The sequence below is a fragment of the Astatotilapia calliptera genome, chromosome 9 (assembly GCF_900246225.1).
Source record: "Astatotilapia calliptera chromosome 9, fAstCal1.2, whole genome shotgun sequence".
Lineage (NCBI taxonomy): Eukaryota > Metazoa > Chordata > Actinopteri > Cichliformes > Cichlidae > Astatotilapia > Astatotilapia calliptera.
In genome coordinates, this window is record NC_039310.1 from 20,672,580 (window position 1) to 20,684,770 (window position 12,191).

At 38.6% G+C, this 12,191-nt stretch overlaps 1 protein-coding gene across 4 annotated transcripts in view; it reads left to right on the forward strand.

Annotated features, from left to right (window-relative positions):
• The window catches only part of smchd1 (structural maintenance of chromosomes flexible hinge domain containing 1), a 39,440-nt gene extending 27,314 nt beyond the window's left edge, over positions 1 to 12,126 (forward strand). For all 4 annotated transcript variants that reach the window (XM_026179823.1, XM_026179824.1, XM_026179826.1 and 1 more), the window contains 20 exons: positions 10 to 128; positions 938 to 1,099; positions 1,195 to 1,323; positions 1,552 to 1,631; positions 1,731 to 1,888; positions 2,010 to 2,125; positions 2,780 to 2,841; positions 3,310 to 3,397; positions 5,250 to 5,381; positions 5,494 to 5,649; positions 5,740 to 5,866; positions 6,365 to 6,484; positions 6,850 to 6,935; positions 7,024 to 7,146; positions 7,236 to 7,417; positions 10,271 to 10,380; positions 10,908 to 10,978; positions 11,316 to 11,484; positions 11,587 to 11,745; positions 11,823 to 12,126. In XM_026179823.1, the coding sequence (XP_026035608.1) occupies positions 10 to 128; positions 938 to 1,099; positions 1,195 to 1,323; positions 1,552 to 1,631; positions 1,731 to 1,888; positions 2,010 to 2,125; positions 2,780 to 2,841; positions 3,310 to 3,397; positions 5,250 to 5,381; positions 5,494 to 5,649; positions 5,740 to 5,866; positions 6,365 to 6,484; positions 6,850 to 6,935; positions 7,024 to 7,146; positions 7,236 to 7,417; positions 10,271 to 10,380; positions 10,908 to 10,978; positions 11,316 to 11,484; positions 11,587 to 11,745; positions 11,823 to 11,917 (2,444 nt within the window). In that variant the 3' untranslated portion in view covers positions 11,918 to 12,126. The remainder of the gene's footprint in view (positions 1 to 9; positions 129 to 937; positions 1,100 to 1,194; positions 1,324 to 1,551; positions 1,632 to 1,730; positions 1,889 to 2,009; positions 2,126 to 2,779; positions 2,842 to 3,309; positions 3,398 to 5,249; positions 5,382 to 5,493; positions 5,650 to 5,739; positions 5,867 to 6,364; positions 6,485 to 6,849; positions 6,936 to 7,023; positions 7,147 to 7,235; positions 7,418 to 10,270; positions 10,381 to 10,907; positions 10,979 to 11,315; positions 11,485 to 11,586; positions 11,746 to 11,822) is intronic.
• The last annotated feature ends 65 nt before the right edge of the window (positions 12,127 to 12,191 follow it).

Sequence of the window (12,191 nt, forward strand, 5' to 3'; positions counted from 1 at the left end):
TTTGCACAGGCTTGGAGCTTGTGGACCAGTATGACAATTTAACCAAGACGCTTACCCCCACCTGTTTGAACCACATAAAAGTGGAAGCTGAGGGGCTGGACAAATCAGCCATCACATTTAAATGGCAGGTGGGACCAGAGCCATGTGCATTTAAGACAAAAGTTGACTCAAATATTAGTTAAATCAAATCAAATTTGCACTAATGCAATCTTAATATTATCTGAGCAAACAAAGCTCCCTTTATTATGTGTTTTTGGTGAGCTAAGGGTATACATGTGTGCATTTGCCCTTTCACCTGCCCTATGACCACTATAAATCTACTGAATCCTCCTCCCTACCAATAAAAAAAAGCCTGCTTTTGTTAAAATAGCAAGGTCATATTATTGGAATTCCACAGATAATGAACCCTCCCTTACCAAGGAGACAAAACATTTTTCTACACTCCGTAGATGACACGAAAAGCTTTTGTCTTTGTGGTCAAAGTTCACTAAAATGGTAACAAAGTCGATGTTATTTTACATGACCGAGATGGTTTTGACCTTCATAAATTCAGAGATGGTGCCACAAAGCTGCTGATTCAGATTACAGCTGAAGGAGAGCAGGACATGTAAAGATAATGTTGCTTTTAGAAGATGTTAATGAACTCTTGAAGGAACCAAGCTGTGTGCTATAAAATTTGTACTTAAAGTGCTCACAATTTATCCTGCATTTTACCACTATAGTTACTATTTTACTATAGTGGTAAAATAGTAACTGGCACCCGTGTAAATACTGTATGTGGTTCATGTGTGAACTGTATTTGTATTTGTCTAACACAGTACTGTAAGAAGATGATGAAGAGAAAATTCAGTAACTTCTTTATTGAATAATGAGCAGGCCAGATGTGGTGATTGTGATGATCTAAGCTGATAAATCTCACGGCTCTGTATTGTACCAGGACAGCAGCTGTGCTGCCATGGTGACGGGAATTCGTTTCCAATCAGGGTCTCTCGGCCCCCGAGAACTGTCTTTCAGCTACTCTGACTTTGTGGAGCATGTCAGTATTAAAGTGACCGCAGGACTCCCTGCTCAGCTTAAGCTCATCAGCGAACCGGAGCAGGTAAAAAAATAAAAGATTCTTAATTTAATTTCTTTTTGGAGACAAACTAAAGGTATAGCTCATCCTTTTCTGTTTTTTTTTTTTTTTTTTTTCAGCCTTTGCAGGTGTTAAATGATCACGGCATCTCCAAACCATTTGTCGTCCAGCTGTGTGATGAGTGGGGAAACCCTTCTCCAGACCAGAGGGTTGTAGTGGACATAAAGACTTCACCTCCAGGACTGACGGTTAGCTTGAAAATCAACACAATCAAAGAAAGCACCATGTAGTCCTGTGAAAAATGAAGTACAGTAGCTGTAGAGTAACAGCTTAGCTTAGACCAGCTTTTATAGGGGTGGTCACACTTGCTGCTGATCACTTAGTCAGCTTTATTGGTTTGGCAACATCTGGCTGCTGTAGCAGCTGTATGGAATCTATACAATGATCTAATAGGAAAGGTCTTGTTATTGTTTCAGGTGAAAACCAATGTTACTTCACAACCTGTGAACGCAGAAGGAAAAGCCTTTTTCATTGTTAATGGTTTGAGCGGGCCGAAGTAAGTAAAATTATATTTGTCGTAATACAGCATCAGTCTTGATGTTTCCACTACTGTAAAGTCACTAGTGGAAGTGTTGATAGCCTGTTCTTCCTCTAGGGGGTACTATCAGCTGCAGTTTAAAGGCTCCTTCAACAAAAAACCCATCCCTGGTCCATCAGTGAGCCTCACTGTCCTCCCTGATCCCAAAAAACCAGTCAGCCTATCAGTGGAGTATGACACCAGTGTCAAGTTTTTTGCTGGAAGCAAATTCCCAGGTTTGCATTTGTTTTTCTCTCTCCTTCCTTTAAAAAATGTTTCATTAATTCATTTATTTGTATTTTGATCAGTTTAATCTCTGTTCAGCCAAACTAAGGGAAGGTCTTTGTTTCTCTTCAGTTTTCTCAGTGACTGTGGTGTCTGATGAGGGAAGTCCAATTACTACTTTTAACCCAGCTGCTGTGTCCATGTTCATATGGGATGGGGTATCTTCAGGGAAAAAGCCTCCAGAAAGAGTGAGTGACTAAAACTCAAGAGTCTCCTTGATATACAGTGGTTCCTTGTTTATTGCAGGAGTTTTGTTCTAAAAATAACCCGACAGGTAAAATCTGTGAAGTAGCCAACTTTATTTTTTACTATTATTATAGGTGTTTTAAATAAGGCTGTAAAACCCCTCACTACACACTTTATACACTTTTCTCAGACGGTGACTTTGACAATGCAAATCATTTCGTTGACATTGTTGTGTTTGTTGGGGAAAAACTGTTCCAGTTTAAATATACAGCATACATCTTTAATGACTTGTGCACCCAATTCTTGGGTTTTTAAGTTTGAAGTGTGGATTGTCTGGAATCCACAGAGGGTCAAAATTTCACATATATACATATACTCACTTAAATCTATTAATAAGTGATACTGAAGATTGCACAGTGTCTTTAAATTGGAAAAAGCCAAGTGTATTAACATTAGTGATAATGATTGACTGTAGTTGTTAGTTTCTCTGTTAATATAAAAAAGATTTGTTCAACACAACTCATTAGATTGACCAATACCAGGAAAACTAAAAAGGAGAATTGTAGATTTATGCAAGTAGAGGAGTTCTTTTTTTTCCTATCGTAAACTTTTCTCTTAAAATAATATTTATTTATTTTTCAATATTTTTTGTGTAGGCCATTGAGCTGAAGTGTAATAAACCCACGAAAAATGAAAAGAATGACTGTTTTCACTTCAGGTAAGATAATTTTCACTTCTGTTTCTATTTTGTTTGGCTTGGTGACAGATGTTTTAAAGCATAGCTTTTATATTAATATTATTAAGTTACTTCAAGCAGCTAGTTAGCTTAGCTTAGCTTCCACAAAGCCTTAAAACGGAGGAAACGGCTAGAGTGACCTAGTACCAATATAGGCAACAAATTCATGTTAACTAGTGAGTTTTAGAGCTGCTGGTACTGTAAAAATGTTTTATATGTAAAGTCAAACTAATGGTTTCTCATGGTTTCCAGTCTTTGTGCTATGCTAACCAATGCTAAGCTAATCACTTGCATAAGGTAGTTTCAAATTTATAGTATGCAAGGGGTCCTGTCATTTTAGCTGACTCAATAAAACAGCATGTAAGATGATTTTCCAGAGTGTAGGTTTGTGTTAGAATAATGGTGATGATAATAGCTGAAAAAAATAATGGACCGCGCGTTTCTTTGCAGAGACAAAGACATCCCAGAGGAAGCTAGAAGGCACACCATACAGTTTTCTCTTCGTATAGACAAAAAAGACGTTCTCTACAGCAATCAGGTTGGTTTTAATACATAATAAAAAACACAAAACATTTTTAACACGTTCATATTTTGTTTTCAAACCCTCATAAAGCGTATTAAGCCACCCTCCAGATACTCATTATTTGTACCTACAGTGGTATGCAAAAGTTTGGGCACCCCTGATAATTTTCATGATTTTTCTTTATAAGTCATTGGTTGTTTGGATCAATTTTGAATCAGTTTCATTTCAATATATCATATAGCAGACAAACACAATGATATTTGAGAAGTGAAATGAAGTTTATAGGATTTACAGAAAGTGTGAAATAGTTACCTAAACAAAATTAGGCAGGTGTCTGGGCACCCCAATAGAAAAATTACATCAATATTTAGTAGATCCTACTTTTGCAGAAATAACAGCCGCTAAACGCTTCCTATAGCTTCCCATGAAAGTCTGGATTCTGGTTGAAGGTGGAGACACAAAACATCTCCAGTTCAGTCAGGTTTGATGGTTTCCGAGCATGGACAGCCCGCTTTAAGTCACACCATAATATATCAGTATTAATCAGGTCTGGGGACTGAGATGGTCATTCCAGAATGTTGTACTTGTTCCTCTGCATGAATGCCTTAGTGGGTTTTGAACAGTGTTTTGGGTCGTTGTCTTGTTGAAATATCCAGCCCTGGTGCAACTTCAACTTTGTCACTGATTCTTGAACATTGTTCTCAAGAATCTGCTAATATTGACTTGGATACCATGCGACCCTCAACTGTAACAAGTTTCCCAGTACCTGCACTGGCCACACAGCCCCACAGCATGGTGGAACCACCACCATACTTTACTGTAGGTAGCAGGTGTTTTTCTTGGAATGCTGTGTTCTTTTTTCCTCCATCCATAACACCCCTTGTTATGCCCAAATAACTCAATTATAGTTTGATCAGTCCACAGCATCTTATTCCAAAATGAAGCTGGCTTGTCCAAATGTGTTTTAGCATACCTCAAGCAACTCTGTTTGTGCCATGTGCACAGAAATGGCTTCTTCTGCATTACTCTCCCATACAACATCTCCTTGTGCAAAGTGCGCTGAATAGTTGAACATTGCACAGTGACACCATCTGCAGCAAGATGATGTTGCAGGTCTTTGGAGCTGGTCTGTGGGTTGACTGTGACTGTTCCCATCCTTCGCCTCTGCTTATCTAAGATTTTTCTTGACCTGCCACTTCGGGCCTTAACTAGAACTGAGCCTGTGGTCTTCCATTTCCTCAATATGTTCCTCACAGTGGAAACTGACAGCTGAAATCTCTGAGATAGCTTTTTGTATCCTTCAACCTAAACCATGATGTTGAACAATCTTTGTTTTCAGGTCATTTGAGAGTTGTTTTGAGGCTCCCATGTTGCCCCTCTTCAGAGAGGATGCAAAGAGGGGAAACACTTGCAATTGGTCACCTTAAATAATACCTTTTCATGATTAGATTCACCTGTGTATGTAGGGTCAGGGGTCAGTAAGCTTACCAAACAAATTTTATGTTCCAATAATTAGTCCTAAAGGTATTCAAATCAATTAAAAGACAATGGTGCCCAAATTTACGCACCTACCCAATTTTGTTTAAGTAACTATTGCACACTTTTTGTAAATCCTATAAACTTCATTTCACTTCTCAAATATCATTGTGTTCGTCTGCTATATGATATATTTAAATGAAATTGCTGATCCAAACAACCAATGATTTGTGAAGAAAAAATCATGACAATTATCAGGGTGCACAATCTTTTGCATACCACTGTATTTTACTGGAGAGTAGTTGGTCATTGAGCTGTTGCAGGGCTGTAGAGCTGTTGCGTTACTCACTGACAGAATTGACTGACCTCAGTGCTGCTTCCCATCTTTTAGATTCGTATAGATGTGGTGGCCAATCAGCCTGTTAAACTGGGACCTGTCTCTCAGACTACAACCCCAGTTGTTTCCTACAGCGAGGACATTGCCAGCCGAACCTTGGTTGAGAATATGACACTGAGGATAATGGTAAGCTATTTATTTATTTATTTATTGTAAAATAGCAGAGGCAGGCTTCACTTTTCACTGACATAAATAAACTTTGCAGTCATAGTGAGTGAATTTCCATGGTTGATTCCAGGATTTGTATGGCAACCCAGCGGGGCAGGACCTGGGAGGGAAGGTGATCATCACTATAAAGTCCTCAGATGGAGAGAGAAACAAAAGCTTCCCTCTTTTTGAAAGAGGAGCCAGCAGCCTTGCAATTAACTTAGTTGAGGGCAAGGCCCACATCCCTGTGAGTAACCATTCTTCACAGGACCAGCTTTTGTTTTGGAATTTAAGGGCCCCTCAGGGCTTATGATAATTGTTCACTTGCTCTCCTCAGAGGCTGGCTATCAGGGAGAATAGCCCCGGTGACAATAGCAGCACCTACATCCTTGTTTTCAAACCTGAAGTGTCTGTCCATCTCATAACCCTGACTGCTTTTGAGCTCCCCTTCCTTTTTTACAATGGTATGGAAAAACTGAGTGGTAAATGCTATTACGTGCAGCTTAAGATTTCTGAAAAATTAAAGCATTACTTTAATTTTTTTGTTTTTATACATTTTGTTTTGTTTTTGTTTTTACAAAATTCACTAATACATGTCTTTTAAACTTTTTTCTTTCCTTTTTTTACTACACGTGAACATATAATGAAGGACTGTGGGGTGACTTTAGATTCGGACTTGTTGAAGAAGTATCTGCATGCTTTTAGCTGGAAGCTCTAACAAAAGAAATCTCTGTATTACAATATATTAAACTATTTATCAGATCTAATCATTCCAGCCCACTTTGATCACTAACTGTGAGCCAAAAAACTGAAATGCTATTTAAAGCTATTATACTTAAGAGTAGTATTAATAATAGTATTACTACTGTTACACTACTATAGTACTATTGCTTAGATTTGCCTTCTGACAATTCACTGTTAATTGATAAACAATTAATTCTTCTTTTTTTTCTCCATTTTAGACTCACAAAACCAGCAAAAAATGTCTGAACTGACCAGGAAAAAAGATGAGCTCAGCAGTGCTATTGAGAAATATAACGAAACATTGCGTACATACAAGGAGCTCCTTGACTTGCTGACGGGTAAGATGTACTGTGTGCTGTTTGTATGTTGAACCAGGTCTCATCTGAAATATCCTTGTTCTAGTTTTTTTTCCTAGACTTCATTGTTTGTTGATCTCTGCCTTGACATGCAACAGTGATTAGTGTTTAAAGACTGTAGGTTGTGTTAGTAGGTCGTGTGGATAAGCTGTAAACAAACGGCTCATTTTGGGATTAATGAAGTTACCTGAATCTGAATAATCTCTTGTCAGTGCAAATGGATATAGCTACAGAAATAATACTTTTAAACCACTGACTTTGATATAGTCTTAAATCTGTAATTTATCTGGGTTTTCCTCCCATACGTGATTAAAATTGTCTGCTAATGAAAATATTTTTCCCCTTAGAATCTTGCCTGATTGCCAGTAAGAAAGAGACTGATTTTAAAAACGAGCTGCGCCAGAGGAAAGTGACAATCCCTCATCCCATATCTGTAAGTTATTATGTCCATCCACACTCAGCTTTTTTTCCTTTTTCTTTTTTAAACTGAACTGGAAATCACATTTCTTATGTATCTGTAGGCACAACATATTGATACACTAATAAAAAAGAAGACTACTGAAGCAGAAGCAATTCAGAAAGTGTCCCGACGAGTTTTCTCCGTCCGTGACAACTTTAGGGGACAGGCAGATGTTTTGGGAATGGTAACTTTCTTTTTTTCTTTTAAAGATTCAGTACTTGTTTTGAGATGAATTTTCTGGAGATGTGTTTATCCTCTAATTTTTGAATGCAGGTTGGCCACCTGGCTCTCGTGCAGGATGATGCCGCTGCGTGGGTCATCTCCTGGCACATCAGAGGTGATATGGACTGTGTCATCACCAAAACAACAGAAGCAGCACAGCAGATCTATCGTGACACGCAGGGCAGGCAGCAGGTCATGGCCCTCGACAGCGTGCTTGTGCCACCAGGAAAAAGGTACGTGGAAGATGTATTTTATTAGTGTTGGCGTCTAACTGACGTGTGATGAAGATGTATGTGTCCTTTTATTAAAGTCTTTCCTTTTAAGCCCTTTCCTTCCCAAAGTCTCTCAAAAACAGTAATTTAGAGCTCTTGTGGCAGCTCCATTTTGAACAGGCTGCCTGAAAGTCAGCTAGAATAATGTCGAACTATATCAATGTATGCTTTGAACCTTGGGAGTCTGGAAATACGTTTTCCTCCAAAATAGCCACATTTAGTGTACAGTGTAACACTCTGTAAACACAGGTGGTCTCTCACTTTAGTTTTCTGTAAAAATAATGGTGACTGTAATTATTAGCACATATAAGACTCCATCCTGCTGCTCTTTGTTGGGGCTGTTTGGACACTAATGAGATTTACTTAACGACCAGCTGCTGCAGGTTATTGTCAGTTTTTGCAAAGCTAGTGATTTAAGGGCACATCCCTCTTTTATAAGACTTTTAGTTTTTGTATTTTTTCTAACTTTAAATGCGTTTATTTTGTATTCTGATTTGATTTTTATTGTAAAAAAATTTTAAAATCTGATGTCTGTTTCTGTTTGAGCTGCAGGTAAAAGTTTCTTTCACTGTTAAAATCATTTTAATATAATGAAAATCTTTGTCTCTTAATGTGAGGATGAAAGCCTTTGTTTGCTTTTGGAGACACGGGGGAGGAAAAAAGTAAAGCATCAGAGATGAGAAGCTGAATCTGGGGCGTGTTTGACATAAAGCACTTTGCAAAAAACTTGAGACATCCTTCATTTCTGTTTGTTTTTTGTTTTGTTTTTAAATAATTTTCAGTCCAGTCCTTATACCAAACCCTTTTCACTGGTTTGGTATAAGGTATTTGGTATTTGGTATTTTTTTGTTTGTTAAGCCACTAAACACAGTCTATAACTCATTCATGAATCCTAAGTCAAGGAATGAGGCTGTGTTGTGATGACACATAACAGACAACTTAGCAAAGAACTGATTTAAATTGTATCTTTAGCAACTTTGTTACTAACAGCCTGTCACATAAAACCACATCATTTTTTTCCATTTCTTTAGCTGAATATATGACAAATGCCAAAGATAACACAGTTTGACAGACAAAATTGTGTTTTTGCACCAACAACTTGATTCCCAAAGCGCTATTAGTCAAAAACTTGGCAGATCTCGCTGGTGTGCAGTGACTCTTTGTGGAGAACAAAAAAGAAGGCATGTCTGTAAAGACAGGACAGCAGGGTAACAGTATCTGAACATCATGCACTTAAGAAATAGGAAAAAAAATCCAGAAAAGATCTGAGACAGGACTTGAGAGATGCATCTGGTCCTCGGTTGATCCTCTGCGATTCACTAAAGCCTCATCAAAAATGGTCTAAGTAGACGGATGGCTTTCAAGAAGCTATTTTTAAAGAAGGAAAACTGGGAGAAATGGCTGAGGTACGCCAAAGTTACTTCCAATCATTGTCAATATGTACAAGGAGTTCAAGAGAGGGATACAACAGCGAGTGTCTACGGACATCTGTAAAACATGGCCGAGGCTCTGTCGTAATTTGGGGTCGCATTATGTTGGAGATCTTATCAATTGATGGAATTACTGATTGACACACTGTCAACGCAGCAAAAGAACTTCCCCAGAGCCTGGGCATCAATATTATTGAAGAAGTCTGGGATCATCTTGATGGAGCACAGAACGAAAGGCAGCCAACATCCAAGGAGTAGCTTTGAATGTCCTTCAAGAAGCCTGGAGAACTGTTCATGAAGACATGCCAAAAATTGACTGTCAAGCTCGTTAGTGTTGTACAGAATGAGCTGTTTGTCTTGTGTGCTATATTTCCTTGTATGTTTCCACATGTTTCAGTTAATCATGGCACCCATTTCCCATTGTCCAAGCAAAGGATGGAGAAATTAGGAGTTCCTCAAGGCTTCTTCACAGTGTTGTATTCAGGCACTGTATTCTTTTTCTCGTTGCTTTGTTTGGCATATTTACAGAAAAGGAGACCTCACATGTAAGAATCACTAGTTTCTGTGTTTTCATTGCTGCTACAGTTCACCCCCTTAAGAGAAACAGTTTTCTTGATTTTTAGTTGGAAACTGTTTCTCTGCTCATACTGAGTATTAGTGCTTTAGTTGCTTCTGAGAGAAAGAATATTGAATACACAGTATATTATGGGTTATTGATCTAATTTACTATTTTAACAGTTATTTTTTTATAAAGTCAGCAGTGCTAAAAACCCTGCAGTGCTCCCTGCAGTACTATTACTTCTAAGTGTAGTCCCCCCCCACATGAATAACATAAATCTATATTAGTCATTGTTTCAGCACTAATTTAGAATGCAACAGTAAAGCTGTTTACACTTAATTATCAGTCAATTAATTATGTAATTATAAGTAATCAATTATGTAATGTGCAAGTTTTTTAACACATTTTTGTCTTTCTTTTATCAAAGTGAAGCGACTGCTGAATTTAAGATGAAGTCAACATCACACTAGAAACTGTCATGTCTGTTCTGCAAAATACTGAAAAAAAGACACAAATCCAAACAGCTGATTGACTAATCTATCATCGGATGTCTTAATGGTTACTAAAGTTAATCTAAAACACCTTCTGAAGGTCTGCAGACATTTTTTCCAGATCATAAAGAAATGATGTTGATCAGCTGGAAGGACACACAAAAACAAATTCTGACATGAAATGGAAACGATCCACATAAACTGAATGTGTGCTACACATGAACTGTAGCAACGCAGTGTTCATTTATGCAAAGAGAAATGATCGTGCGTGGTTTGATGTTGCCTTTACGTTTGGAGCAAAGTGTCATGGTGTTGTGATTTGAATTGCTTACAGACCGCTGCCACACATAAGAAATGGCTACCCGCTCTTTGAACCCCATGGGAACCCGGTGTACGCCAGAGAGCTGCTGATATACCCCTGTGATCCAGAGAGCTGTGACATCGGTGAGCTGCCTTAAATGGATTTCCCCTGCTCAGCGTAACGCTGCCTGTTTGTTTGGTTATTGCAGATTTGAAGTAAGACTCTGGCGTTTCTGTGGGTTTTTAGAGGCTTGCCATCTCAGGCTGTGTTTGCTGTTGTTTCGGGGGCATTTCCCTTATGCCCCCACCACTCCTGTAAAGATTGGGGTAAATGTTTCCACCTGGGATCCAGCCTCACAGGGTGGAAGGGGGCTTTCTCTCCAGGGGCACTGTCGCTGGAGCAGAAATTGGGCCTCTTTCCCGAAATTAAAATGACTGTTTATGTAGTGATTTTCTTTGTCGTGGGTAAAAGCTGGCTCTGTCGGTTTGGATTTAGAGCATTTACCGTTTAAATTTACACTGATTGCCTCTGATTTACATTGAAATATGAACACTTGGCTTCTTGCCACTTGATTATGAAAGTTTTCAGTAGCAGTTTAAAAAAAAGTTAGTTTTAAATTTGTTCCAGCAGGTCTGAAAGTTTCTTGCTCGTGCTATTTTTTTCTTTCTAGTGTTTAAGAACATCCTGGGAGATACTATTCTGATTGATGACCTGGACTCTGCAAATAACTACAGAAGGGCGGTGAGTGACTTTGCTGAAGCAGATGTGCAATTTTGTTTTTTAAACTAACACTGTGCCAGAGCTGGTGCCTAATGTAGAACTGATTAGACTTTTATTAGTTCCAGTGGAGGAAAAAAAAAAAAAGAGGGACTGCTGCCAAAGAGTGAAACTCAAGGGGCCAGCAAAATGATTCATCGATGACCTTTGCAGATTGTGTCCACTAGGCTCTCAAACCTGTCATATTGTGTGCTGGCTCCTCAATGGAACCAGGACAGAACTGGCTTTGCAGCAGCAGTGTTGCTGTATCGGTGGAAACTCTGGTTAATTTCCTCTAACAAAAAAAAGCTGTTGTTTACAGGTGGTGCAGAACAGGATCCAATGTCCCACCATACTGACCAGGCAGGGGGATAGGGTCAGTAGCAGGGGAAAGTTTGGAGGTGCACAGAACAGGGCCCCACCGATGACCACGTTACACATGTTTGGAGCCCCCCTCCCACAGCAGTACCACAGTCTAAAGGAACAAATAGGTGACTTAAATCATGGACATTTTACATTTTTAAAGCTTGATTTTGTAGCCTTAATGATTCAGATTATGCTGTAATTTCTGTTTTCTGGGGTGTGCTTGACAGACCTGCTCAGCCAGTACTGCTCAGCTGTATCGAAGAGAGAGGAAACAGAAAGGGCGCGAGATGATCACGTTAAAAAAATTACGTCTCCTGATGTGCGGCAAATGGAAAAAGATTTGGACGACAAAAAGAGGCAGCTAACAGAGATTGAAAAGGAACTCGGTATGTTGTTTGAGACAGTTGTTGATGATTTTATTTTGATTTTGTTGAATTTTAATTGATCTTTGTTCTTCTTCTAGCATCAGCATCAGCAAAAGGAATGAAACGACGCGCTGTGGATGGTGGTCAGCCCTCCAGCAGCATTTCAAAAAGAGCAAGACAGAGTTCCACATAAGAGATTCTGATTGGACCAATGGATTGTTTTACTATAAGTCTTTTTTGTAGTTTTATTTCTTTGTTAACTTTGAGTTGATACAATGTATTTTATTTTTTAGATGCCTTTTGTACATTTTAACACTTTTGTAATGGTAAAAAGTGCTTATGATCTTTGCAGAGCATGCTGAATCTGCTGAATGTATGCATTAAAAAATTCTTAAGATCGCACTTTGTGTATTTGTTCGTTTCTTTTCTGAAAAACGCAAAACTGAAAACTTTACTTGTTAAGTTTA